Raw genomic sequence first — 10943 nt, forward strand, 5'->3', positions numbered from 1 at the left:
TACGAGCCTATGGCAATATATTACAGAGCTGCTTTAGCAAATGTCAATGCACCATTTGTAGGTGACTGTAGGTTCTTTAAAAAAGCAGAGTTGATATTTAAGGTTTCAGATGAGTATCCTCTAGGAGTAATATGCATTGTTCTTACCATTTGAAACCAAAATATTGAGAATTCTGAGAGTCTTAACACCTAGAAGACAGTCAATTACAGAAACCAATTTCCTATATTTTTTTTTTCTATTTGTCACCTAACACAATGAATTTGACAATTCTACTGTTGGTGGAAAAGTCATCTAATTGGCCATCTGAAACCCAGTTGCTTGTTTGCATTATCTTGACAGTACGTACTATTTTATAATCTATTGATTATTAATTGGTCTTCAGCATTAAATATTTTTTCTGGATAGAATGTTGTTAGAGAAATATACCACTCCCTTAAAAGATTAAAAACACACACACAAAAAAAATACAGAAACTGTGTAATGAGGGAATCATGTGGATGGCCAGTATAGGAATGCCAAAGTGTAATTAGGGAAGCAAACTAATGATTAAATTCACACTATGGAGAGGGGTTGACAAGATTTGCTGAAGTAAATAAAACATCAGTTTGCAAACCACACCATGCTTATTCATATATTGTCTTACTTCGTTTCTTGCTAGCATTTCTCCAGAATACATTGTATTTCTAAGTATTTTTTTTTAAAGAGGGGAGAAACACAATCCTTACACAGCTTTATAGACAAGATTCAAACCTGAGCATTCATGTATTAAACAAGCAATTTTCAGATGCATTTTCTGGCTGAAGTCCCTGGACAGCATTATCCAGCAAATCCATGCTGTCTCGAAGTGTGACACTAAGTGTGAATGGCTTTGGTTTAACAGTCAAGCCATAAGTGAAATCCATTTTAGAATCTTCCTTTGGATTAGCAGTGAAATTGCACTGGTGGACCAAGATGGCAGTAAAGAGAAAGAGTTGCACTTTGGATAACTCCTCTCCAATGCACCTTCGTTTGCCCACTGAAAAAATCAGCACACTACTAGCAAGGTCCTTGTTCAGGAATCCATTCTCATCCAGGAATCTTGTTGGATTGAAAACTTCTGGAGCAGGCCATTTCACTGGGTCATGGTTCACTGACCACTGATTGATGAAGACCACGGTGTCTTTGGGAATGTGGTAGCCCATCAAGATGGAATCGGCTGTGGTGGAATGAGGAATGGTAACTGGCACAAAGCTACTGAAACGCATAGATTCATATAGGAAAGCCATGACAGAAGGCAAATGGGGCTGATCCTCAGCACAGGGCAGACGGTTCCGGCCAACAACTTTGTCTATTTCTTCTTGCAGTTTAGTTTGCACCTCTGGATACCTGGTTAAAAACAGCAGCAGCAATTGTTTTTAAAACACTTTCTTCAACTCTCTGAAAGCAGATATTATCTAGGCAAATCTATGCTACTAGCAACATACGAAGACAATACCAGGTGAGGGGGCACAACTGGCAGGAAAGGGGAAGATATATATGAATCTCTTGTGACTATGTGTTTTCCCTTGCAAATGCAGTTCTGATGTACAGTAATTGGGCCTTGCCATTTTGGAGATGGCTGTCAACTTTTTTTTTTACACTTTATATAAGTATCTTGCTAGAGAGATTCACAGATATATTCTCTTTCTTTCATGTTCATTTTCCCAAATGAGTATAAAATTAGTATCATTCTCCAATAGTTTTACAGATGGACATATTATGTTGAAAATCATGACATACAGGGAACTGACCAACCACTCCATTCCCAACAATTTTACACAGTTCTAACAGAAAATATATGACAATAGGCAAGTTAAAGAAAAGATAGCTGAACATCTATTCTTTATTCTTTAAAACAATGCCCACTGTAATATTTTGATTGAATTTGACTGAAACAGGACTCCTACTAAAAGTTTCTTTTTTATATTTTTATCCTGCCTTTATTACTTTATAACAAATAAGGTGGCAAACACACCTAATACTCCTTTTATCTCCTATTTTCCCCACAACACCTGTGAGGTGAATTGGACTAAAAGTGACTGGACCAAAGTTACCCAGCTAGCTTTCATCTTTGCACTGACACAATTTCTTCTGTCAACTACACCACTTGGATCCACAAATATACCATGTTGATATATTATAATATCCTAAATTCTTGGGAAGAACTCGATGCATATGAAAGCAAACACCAGGTAAAGAACTGGCAGCTGTGACTCCACATTGTTGGGAACAGATAATAATAATGCCCACTAGAAATCCAGACTCTTGAACAAAATTGGAAAAAAATGAAAATTACCGGTACTTAAATTAAGATCTGTCATTATGCTTATTTTTAATACTAACTCTGGTTACAATCAGTTTGAAGATTTTGACAATTTTGAGGATTATTATTTCTAAGGGTTCTGATTTTCTGTTATGATCTTGATTCCTTTTTTAAACTGCCATGTTTCCATATGGAAGGGCAGCTTATAAATAAAAATATGCATTAAAGGCTGCAACAAAGATTTTCTATTTGTCATCTACCAACAGCATTACAACTGTCAGTTGGTTTTTCTTAACCTAACCAAAGATCCAAGGAAGAGCTATTATTTGTTCTAAAAAAAATGATCTCTGAGAATACAAGTTTCATTGGAGACTCATCTTAATGAAGAGCAAACCATGGAAATCCATTCTTTCTCCTGAATTGATAACTGCAAATTTCAAACAGAAATGATCTCATAACCCTTTTTTTCCTATAATCTGGTGGGAGAGAGAGATGAAAACAAACAACGTTCATTAAAAATAATTGCCACTTGAACAGCTGAAATCTTCATCATTCAAGATTATGTCAGCCTGCAATAGTATTGACTAATATTAGATTGCTTAATTTCCTTAAAATACTGAAATATTCTCTGGTACATGGGAAGATATAAAAAGCTTGTTTAAATTATGAGTCCTTGGCCAGTTTGGTCTAGTGATTAAGGTACCAGGCTAGAAAAGGGGAGACTGAGAGTTCTAGTCCCACTTAGGCATGAAATCCAGTTGTGTGCCCTTGGGCCAATCACTCTGTCTCAGCCCAACCCACCTCACAGTTTGTTGCTATGGGAAAAATAGGAGGAGGAAGATAGGTTGGATATGTTTGCCACCTTGAGTTATTTGTAAAAATAATAAATATGGGGTACAAATAAATACATACATCTAGTTTTTTGCTTTCACAAAAAGCCAAGGGGGGCATAGGAAGGAGGCAGTATTTGCACACATTTCCCTCCTTCCCACATTTGCTCCAAATGATTCAGAAACCCTCTAAGACTATCTGAGCAGGTGGTATGGGAATAAATGGGAAACTTAAGTTTTTGCTTAGCACCAGTGCAGGTTCTATATCAGAGACCATCGTGCAAATTTGTGTGATATCATCCTCCCTCTCTTTAAAAAAAAAAAAGCATAATCTTGCAAGACTTCAAAATCTTTCATAATGTCAAGTCTTCTTACTCCGAATATTTCCAAATTCTCATTAAATATTCAGCAACTTTTTCTGCTGTCCAGAAATCATAGTTTACCTCAAACGTAGATACCATAGGGGAGATATACTTAACGCATGTTTAAAAGGCACAGTAGGGTCCAAATCAGGATCATGGTTGGGATGCAGGGATGAACCATGAACCCTAATGCATTCAAACAGGATCTCCTTCAATTTTTTATTTTTGGCTGCTTTCATGGATTTTAGCCTCTCCAGCTGAGTTAAGTCCCTTGGACCGTTTTTTACTGATGTTTCTTATACTGTTCCAAAGGTGCTTTTTCAAGAGGCAACTGGATTTTCTGGTTTTTCTTTGAAGAGGTTTAGCTTCTCATCCAAGAAGCTTCTTCAGTTCTGACTGGAAGGGAAGGACGTCTTGGAAGAAAAAAACGGAAAGTCCAGCTGCCTCTTGAAAAAGCACATTTGGGGGAACCATGACCTGGATATCTGAGAATCTCAATAGAGTTTCTTACACTGGTACCTAATATTTCTAACCGCGCGCGCGCTGCGCACAATATCTCCTCCCAGTCTCCTGCCAAACAGCTCACCTGATGAGGAAGATCAAGAGCCACTGAAGGGCGGTAGAGAGAGTGTCCTGGCTGGCGCCGAAGATGTCCGTGACGGTAGCCGGCACGTGCTCCAGAGGCAAGCCAGGCTGCGTTTGCTGCAGGCGGATGAAGGCGTCCATCAGGTCGCGTAGAGGGTCTCCCGGCCGGAGGCTGTTGCGATGCCAGAGAAACTTCTGGCGGACGAAGCTGTAGAACTCGTGATTGAGGGCGCGAAAAGCGCGGAAGGCTGAGCGCACCGGATTGGGAAAGCGCTGCAGCCAGGGCAGCACGTCGACCACGCTCCCGGCGCCCACCGTGCGCCCGAACTGCTCGTTTCGACCCACCAGCCGCCGGAACTCGACGTCAGCATGGCTATAGCGGCGGCCGAAACAGAGCGCGCTCATGACGTTAGCCACGGCCACCCCCAGGCTCCGGGACGGATCTACGAAGGCGCCGCCGGCGCAAGCGCTCACCAGGAGACGGACCACAGTGCGCGCCTCAGCCAGCAAGGGCTGCTCCAGGAGGCGGCGCGCCGAAAAAGCGCGCAAGGTCGAGTGCGCCAAGCGCCGCTGGAGTTTCCACAGCTCGGAGTAGCTTCCGAAGGCCAAGCTGCGTCCGCCGGATACCAGCTGAAAAGACGGGAAAGGAGGCCTACCCGCGAAGGCGGCCCCTTGGCGGATGAGGGCCTCGCGGATGGCGCGCTCGCCGCTCAGCACTACTACTGGCCATCTCCCGAGGCGCAGCTGAAAAACGCTGCCGTAGGTAGCCGCCAGGCGCCCGAAAGCTAGGTGAGGAGCGCGGCCCAATTGAGCGGCGTTGCCTAGAAGGGGCCACGGGAAGGGGCCCGGCGGTTCCAGCCTCCTCCGTCGCGACCACTTGAAGACCAGAAATTTCACCGCCTGGAAGGCGAGCAGCAGCGAGAGGAGCAGGAGCAACAAGTCTTGCATTGGCGGAACACCGGCCCGGAGCGCTTCTTCCAGCCCTCGAGAGCGCGCGCTGCGGAGGAAAAAAAAGGGTCTGCCTTAGAAGCGCTTCTATGGGTCAAAACGTGTTGCACCAGCCGCTGGTGCTGGTTTTCAGTGCCAGCTTGCAAATGCGTACACCAGATATGGGTGGCGACATTATTGCATCGCCTTAAAAATCACTGACTCCACTTTGTACACTTGGTCTATCTGTATCCCAAAGAATTTCAACTCCTGTGTGAAGATACTTCGACCTCCAGTCTCTCCTCTGAAGCTTAGAGCAAGGAGTCCACAGACAGAATATAATTAGAGACTGTTAATAAACTGTCACGTGCTGGCTTTCAATTATGTATTGCATGTTTCCAAAATCTATAATCTCTTGCGTTTTTCTGGTCAGTTGCATTACTAGTTATAGGTACTTAGAAATAAGGATAGTGGGGGTGGGGGAGGGCTCCATGGGTGGAGGGAAATGGGGCCCAAAAGGTCAAGGTGTGTGCAATATTTATCAAAAGAGGTGAGGCTTCAATTGCACAGTAATAGCTGCCATCTTGACTTTTTTGATCATCACCACCACCCATGCCACATAAAGAGGCTGCCTTATCTGTGAAATTTGTGAATTCCTGTTTGGCTGTAGGAAGCAACTTTTCTTTCAGGTGCACAGAGTGAAATGCACTGGCTATCTAACAAAAAAAAACCTAGTTCTTAATTCAGCTTCATAAAAGCAACTCACTTGCATGCTGAAGAATTTGTGCTGTAAACCTCTCTCTTCCCCTCCCTCCCTCCCTCCCTCCCTCTCCCTCTCTCTCGCCCTCTCCCTCCCTCTCTGTCTCTTTCCAGTTCTATAGTCACCACCACCCATGCCACATAAAGAGGCTGCCTTATCTGTGAAATTTGTGAATTCCTCTTTGGCTATAGGAAACAACTTTTCTTTCAGGTGCACAGAGTGAAGTGCACTGGGTATCTAACAAAAAAAAACCTAGTTCTTAATTCAGCTTCATAAGAGCAACACACTTGCATGCTGAAGAATTTGTACTATAAACCTCTCTCTCCCTCCCCTCTCTGTCTCTCTCTGTCTCTTTCCAGTTCGATAGAGTTCTACCAGTTCAATGACACTATATAAAGTGAAATGATAATTTTCACGTTTCTGCTTTTAATAAGCCACATCTGAATACAAAACAGCACAATAAAAATATATAGCAAGGAACGGAGATCTCTCCTAAAAGGGCTGGGTTCTCACAACATACTAAGGTTCATTTGATAGGGATTTGTTCCCTAGTTTGCATAATACACTAAAACTATGTTACCTGAATTGAATGCATAGCATAGTAAGCTACAAACTAGTCAATAATGTTTTAGATCCATACATAAGATGTATGAAAAGTCATTTCACTGAACTTGGGGGGGGGGGGTTCTACTGAACTTGAATCTCATTATTAAGTCTCTGTTCTAACTTGCTAATTTTAAAATAAACCCATCTCGTTAAATAATAGATGATAGCAAACTACTTCCCTTCTCCACCCCCCACCCCCCAAATTAATGCCACTGGTTTTAGCTAATCCGAGCTGCTGTATATGCAAAGTGTTTTACAGGTTTTGTTTATTGTCATGACTTAGTGTCTTAGGATAAAGTGTAACGTTTCCAAGACCACCCACAAATGGGGATTTGGCTGTGAATCCAAACAGCATTGTATCCATATTGCTTGTTGTCTCTTCATTTTCTTAACACAAAGGTTGGGATGGATAGACAATCAAGATAATCCTTAGGAAAGCCTGGAGCTACATGTCTGAACTGTAAAAATACCATAACACTTAGATAGCAGCAGAGAGGTTCAGAAAATGCTGAGTACTGCAATCTAGAGGTTTTCCAGATTTTTGCAGGCCAAAACACTCCCCTCCCCCTATTCATATAGATGGGTAGTAAGTGAAGAATAGGAAAAACTACAGCACTATGACCACACATTTCTGAATTCTTGAATGTAATAAAATGTTTCTACTTTGCCTGCCTTAACTAGCTCATGCAATTAACTTGAGTAAAAATATCCTAATTTGCAACCCAATTTAACCCATAGTTGAAGACAAAAACCAGTTTCAATAGTATTTGGTCCTAAGTGAATTCACATTTTTTTGGGGGGGGGGATTGACTTCAACTTTTTCCCCATATAATTTGTGAAGGATGCAGCCTTTTATCTTGATACTAACCACTGAAGTTAATTGTTACATTTAAACTGAACTGAATAATTTTAACTTGGCAGTAACTTTTCAGCTGGATTTCCTCTGATCAGATACATTGAACAAGGAATCCAGCAATCCAGTAATAACAACAGAAGATGCTATAGTTGTAATAGGATTGCTACAATTTATTCAGAAATCTAATCAATAGTTGATTAAGCATACTTAAAACATAAAAGTGGAGAATTCAGCAACTTGACAATATTTGGTGATGCACTCATCCATGAACTAGACAACGGTATTTTGGGTCAGTGTAGTTTTTATAGCTATAGAATATGGGTTAACTGGGGGAAAAACCCTGATGGCACAGACAATTATTGGCAAGTCACTGTGAGAACAGAGTAAAATCAAGTATTAAGTTTCCAAGTTAAAGATGTAGAATATCTCAAGGTTTCAGTGTCTACCCATGAAGTCAAAAGCTGCTGATTGCAAATCATATGAATATTGGGACCTACATTCCAATTCAGAAAAATAGAGTTTTTAACTTTCCATTGTAAAGTCAAAAGTTATAACTCAAAGAGACACTGGAAGACAACAGGCAGTTTTAAGATTTCTAAGGAATACATGTTAGCAGCTTGAGTTGCTATGGAGAAAAGGATGTGAAAGTTCCCTCAATTTATTGTGGAAGGGACCTCTACCATTGAAGACTTTTCCTTCAATGGTATTATACCATAATGAAAGAAGACACCTGTATTTTGGAAAATGGTAAAAGTAAACTACCAAGCTTTTGTTTGATATTTTAATGTCTGATTCTGATTTCTATTTGAGCAAATTAATTTTGCTATACCCTTCTGGTTTTTATTCTACTTCATAAGCCGCCTTGAGTATTGGAATAATCAGAAAGTAAATAAACAAACAGCCTAGCCGCTCATTTGATGTGCGCGGGTAGATAATCTCATCAACGCCACGACTCTATTACAGGCTGACATTAACCACAAAAGAATCACCCCATTCTAAAAACGCAAAGGGATGGAGCTCTTTTCCGTCTCAGGACTAACCTGTTAATTAACGCTTCTCCCAGGTCTCCCTGAGTCATAATGCCTCCGTCCACGGTGGAGCTGCCCGCACAAGTGGTTGCGGTTCGAGGTCTTGGGATGGAGGAGAGCAGCTTAAGACCGTCTTCCGGGACCGGGGATGCCGGCGATCTACACCGCTGCTGTCGCTTAGAGACCCTGATCGTGCAAGGAGGCGGCTGGCGTCCACTGAGTTACACCGGCAGCTCAGTTTAGCTCGGCGCCCGGGCAAAACCTCTTGCGCTGCCGCTGCCGAGAAAGGTGGAGCGAGGAGAAAGAGAGAAGTGAGAGAGAGAGGGAGGGAGGGAGGGAGAGAGACAGAGGGATCTTTTTGGCGAGTTGAAAGCGGCCACGCTCCGTCTCACGCCGTGTCCCGAGTGACCAAGGCGAGCGATCCCTAAAACGTCCAGTCGGCAGCCGCTTGAGATGGCTGCAGGGAAAAGCGCCCTCCTCTTCTTATTATCCCTGGGGGCTGAAAAAAAGTTTCTATCCTTCGAGTGTCACCTCCCCGTTGCGTGCAGAGTAGCATTGCGTGATCTGTTGATGGAAAGCCTCTGGCCATCCCCTCCCCTCCCTCCCCTTCCCCGCATTAGATGCTCGCACACGCGAGATCCGAAGGGGGGGGGAGCAGTCCAAGGAATTGCAGAGGGACAGGGTGGAGGCAAACCCTCCGCCTGGGGACCAAGCGAGTTTCGCCCCTTCCCAGAACTGTTTTCAAATGCCGCCATTCTCTCCCCAAATCTGGCTAGAAAAAGGGTGGTCTGTTTCTATTATCCAGATTCATTCGGCAAGGTGAGGTGGGAGTTTGGGGTAAATCTTGGGGACACTGAAGCTAAGCAGGTTTGATGGAACCTCCATAAAACTTTAGAGCTACAGGCAACTTAGAAAATTGCCAGAAGAATTTAGTGGCAGGCCATTTTCTCTGCTATAGTCACCATACAAAGTGCCCGAATATCTTGAGGAAGGCATCAAGAAGACCATCCACCCAAATATTAAAAGAATATTGGTTGTTGGCTTGGTGGCTTGGGTTCCCCATGAATATTTTGAGTAGGTTCTACCCAGCCAAATTTCCTCAAAGGTGGGATCCTTAGAAAAACCACAATTTCTGGCTTCCTTGACAGACAAAGCTGATATCATAGAAATCACATACATCCAGCTTAATATTATGGCATCATGTGTGGCTCCTGGTAATGGCTTCCTAGCTGAAGGAGATCAGAGGCAGAATCAGAGCTTGTATCCTTTGTGAATGTTCTTATAGAAAAATATCACCTAAGAAATCAGAGGCTCTCAGTAAACATTCTCCTCTTGTATACAGTTTTATTTCTCGGGAACGTATAAATGATAGTATAAATTGGTACATGTAACCAATCTGCACTGAAACAAGATAAAGGAGAATTAATGACATTCTGCAATTGGAAGGGACACATTAGGAATTTGGGGAATGGCTCATGACCATTCCAAAAAAACAGTTGCCATCCTGGGTATGGTCAGTCATAGGACACCCATCTGCAATTGTGCAAACTTGAGAGATTGCTCCACACTACCTTCTCCAGCTTCCCAAGAAATTGTCTGCAAAAATTAGTCTTATGAGATGGTCCAGAGAAGCCCGGTTAGGAGTACTAGCTCCGTCTTTATTGCTAGGTTACATTAACATAATATTGTGAGTCTAAATGTACCTCATGTGATCTTCACCTTTACTGTCCCCAAAATTACATAGGGTCCCTTCTGAGGTATTGTCACTACCCTTCCTCCTTCCAACTCAAATTTTGTTTATCATACCATTGTCTAGGCTGAAGCTTTTCCTCCTATCTCCCAAAGTCACTCTCAGATAGCAATAGCACTTAGACTTATATACCATTTCATAGCGCTTTACAACCCTATCTAAGCAATTTATAGAGAGCATATTGCTCCCAATTTGGATTCTCTTTTTATTGACCTCAGAAGGATGGAAGGCTGATTCAACCTTGAGCTGGTCAGGATTGAACTGCTGGCAGTAGGCAGAGTTAGCCTGCAATACTGAATTCTAACAATGGTGCCAGCACGACACTACTAATGCTTCAAAGCTATAGCCAGCTTAAAAAGAAGGGAAAGCTTATAAGTGGTCCCCAGTTTATGACCATTTGTTTAGCAACTGTTTAAAGTTACAGTGGTGCTGAAAAAACTGACATGATCGGTTCTCACACTTACTGTATAACCATCACAATGCCCCCATAGTCATGCAAATTTGGACACTTGACAATCAGCAGGTATTTATGACAATAGCAGCATCCTATGGACCTGTGATTACAATGTACAACTTTCCCAACCAACTTCCAACAAGCAAAGTCAACGAGATAATTTAGATTTGCATATTGACAAGAACAGATTAAGGTTAGATTGTCAAGGAGAACGTCTATCTATGTGGTCATTAAGAGTAAAAAAAAGTTGATGGCACATAATCAGTCAAGATCAGAAATTCAAGAAATTTTCATGGTAACTATATAAAAGGGATTAATTATTGCTGATTATTAAGATGATTAGGGGCCTGAAGGTTAAACAGCAATAGCACTTAGACATATAACTTCATGAAACATATGAACAACAGTTGCATGAATTGGATATGACCAGGGTTGACATGATAGCATGTTCCAACATCTAAGGGACTGCCACAAAGCACTTGAAGGCAGAACAAGAAGCAATAA

At 42.2% G+C, this 10943-nt stretch overlaps 1 protein-coding gene across 1 annotated transcript; it reads right to left on the minus strand.

Moving 5' to 3' along the window:
• Positions 1 to 510: 510 nt before the first annotated feature.
• On the minus strand, positions 511 to 8367 carry CYP1B1 (cytochrome P450 family 1 subfamily B member 1). Its single transcript, XM_014076665.2, has 3 exons — positions 8248 to 8367; positions 4060 to 5055; positions 511 to 1365 (listed from the first exon to the last, which is right to left on the minus strand). The coding sequence occupies exons 1-3, from the start codon at positions 8283 to 8285 to the stop codon at positions 759 to 761; spliced, it is 1641 nt and encodes a 546-aa protein (XP_013932140.2). The 5' UTR covers positions 8286 to 8367; the 3' UTR covers positions 511 to 758.
• Between the last annotated feature and the right edge of the window lie 2576 nt (positions 8368 to 10943).

This window comes from Thamnophis sirtalis, unplaced genomic scaffold (assembly GCF_051295495.1).
Source record: "Thamnophis sirtalis isolate CommonGarterSnake01/CBP01778 unplaced genomic scaffold, rThaSir2_p1.2 scaffold_6, whole genome shotgun sequence".
NCBI lineage: Eukaryota > Metazoa > Chordata > Lepidosauria > Squamata > Natricidae > Thamnophis > Thamnophis sirtalis.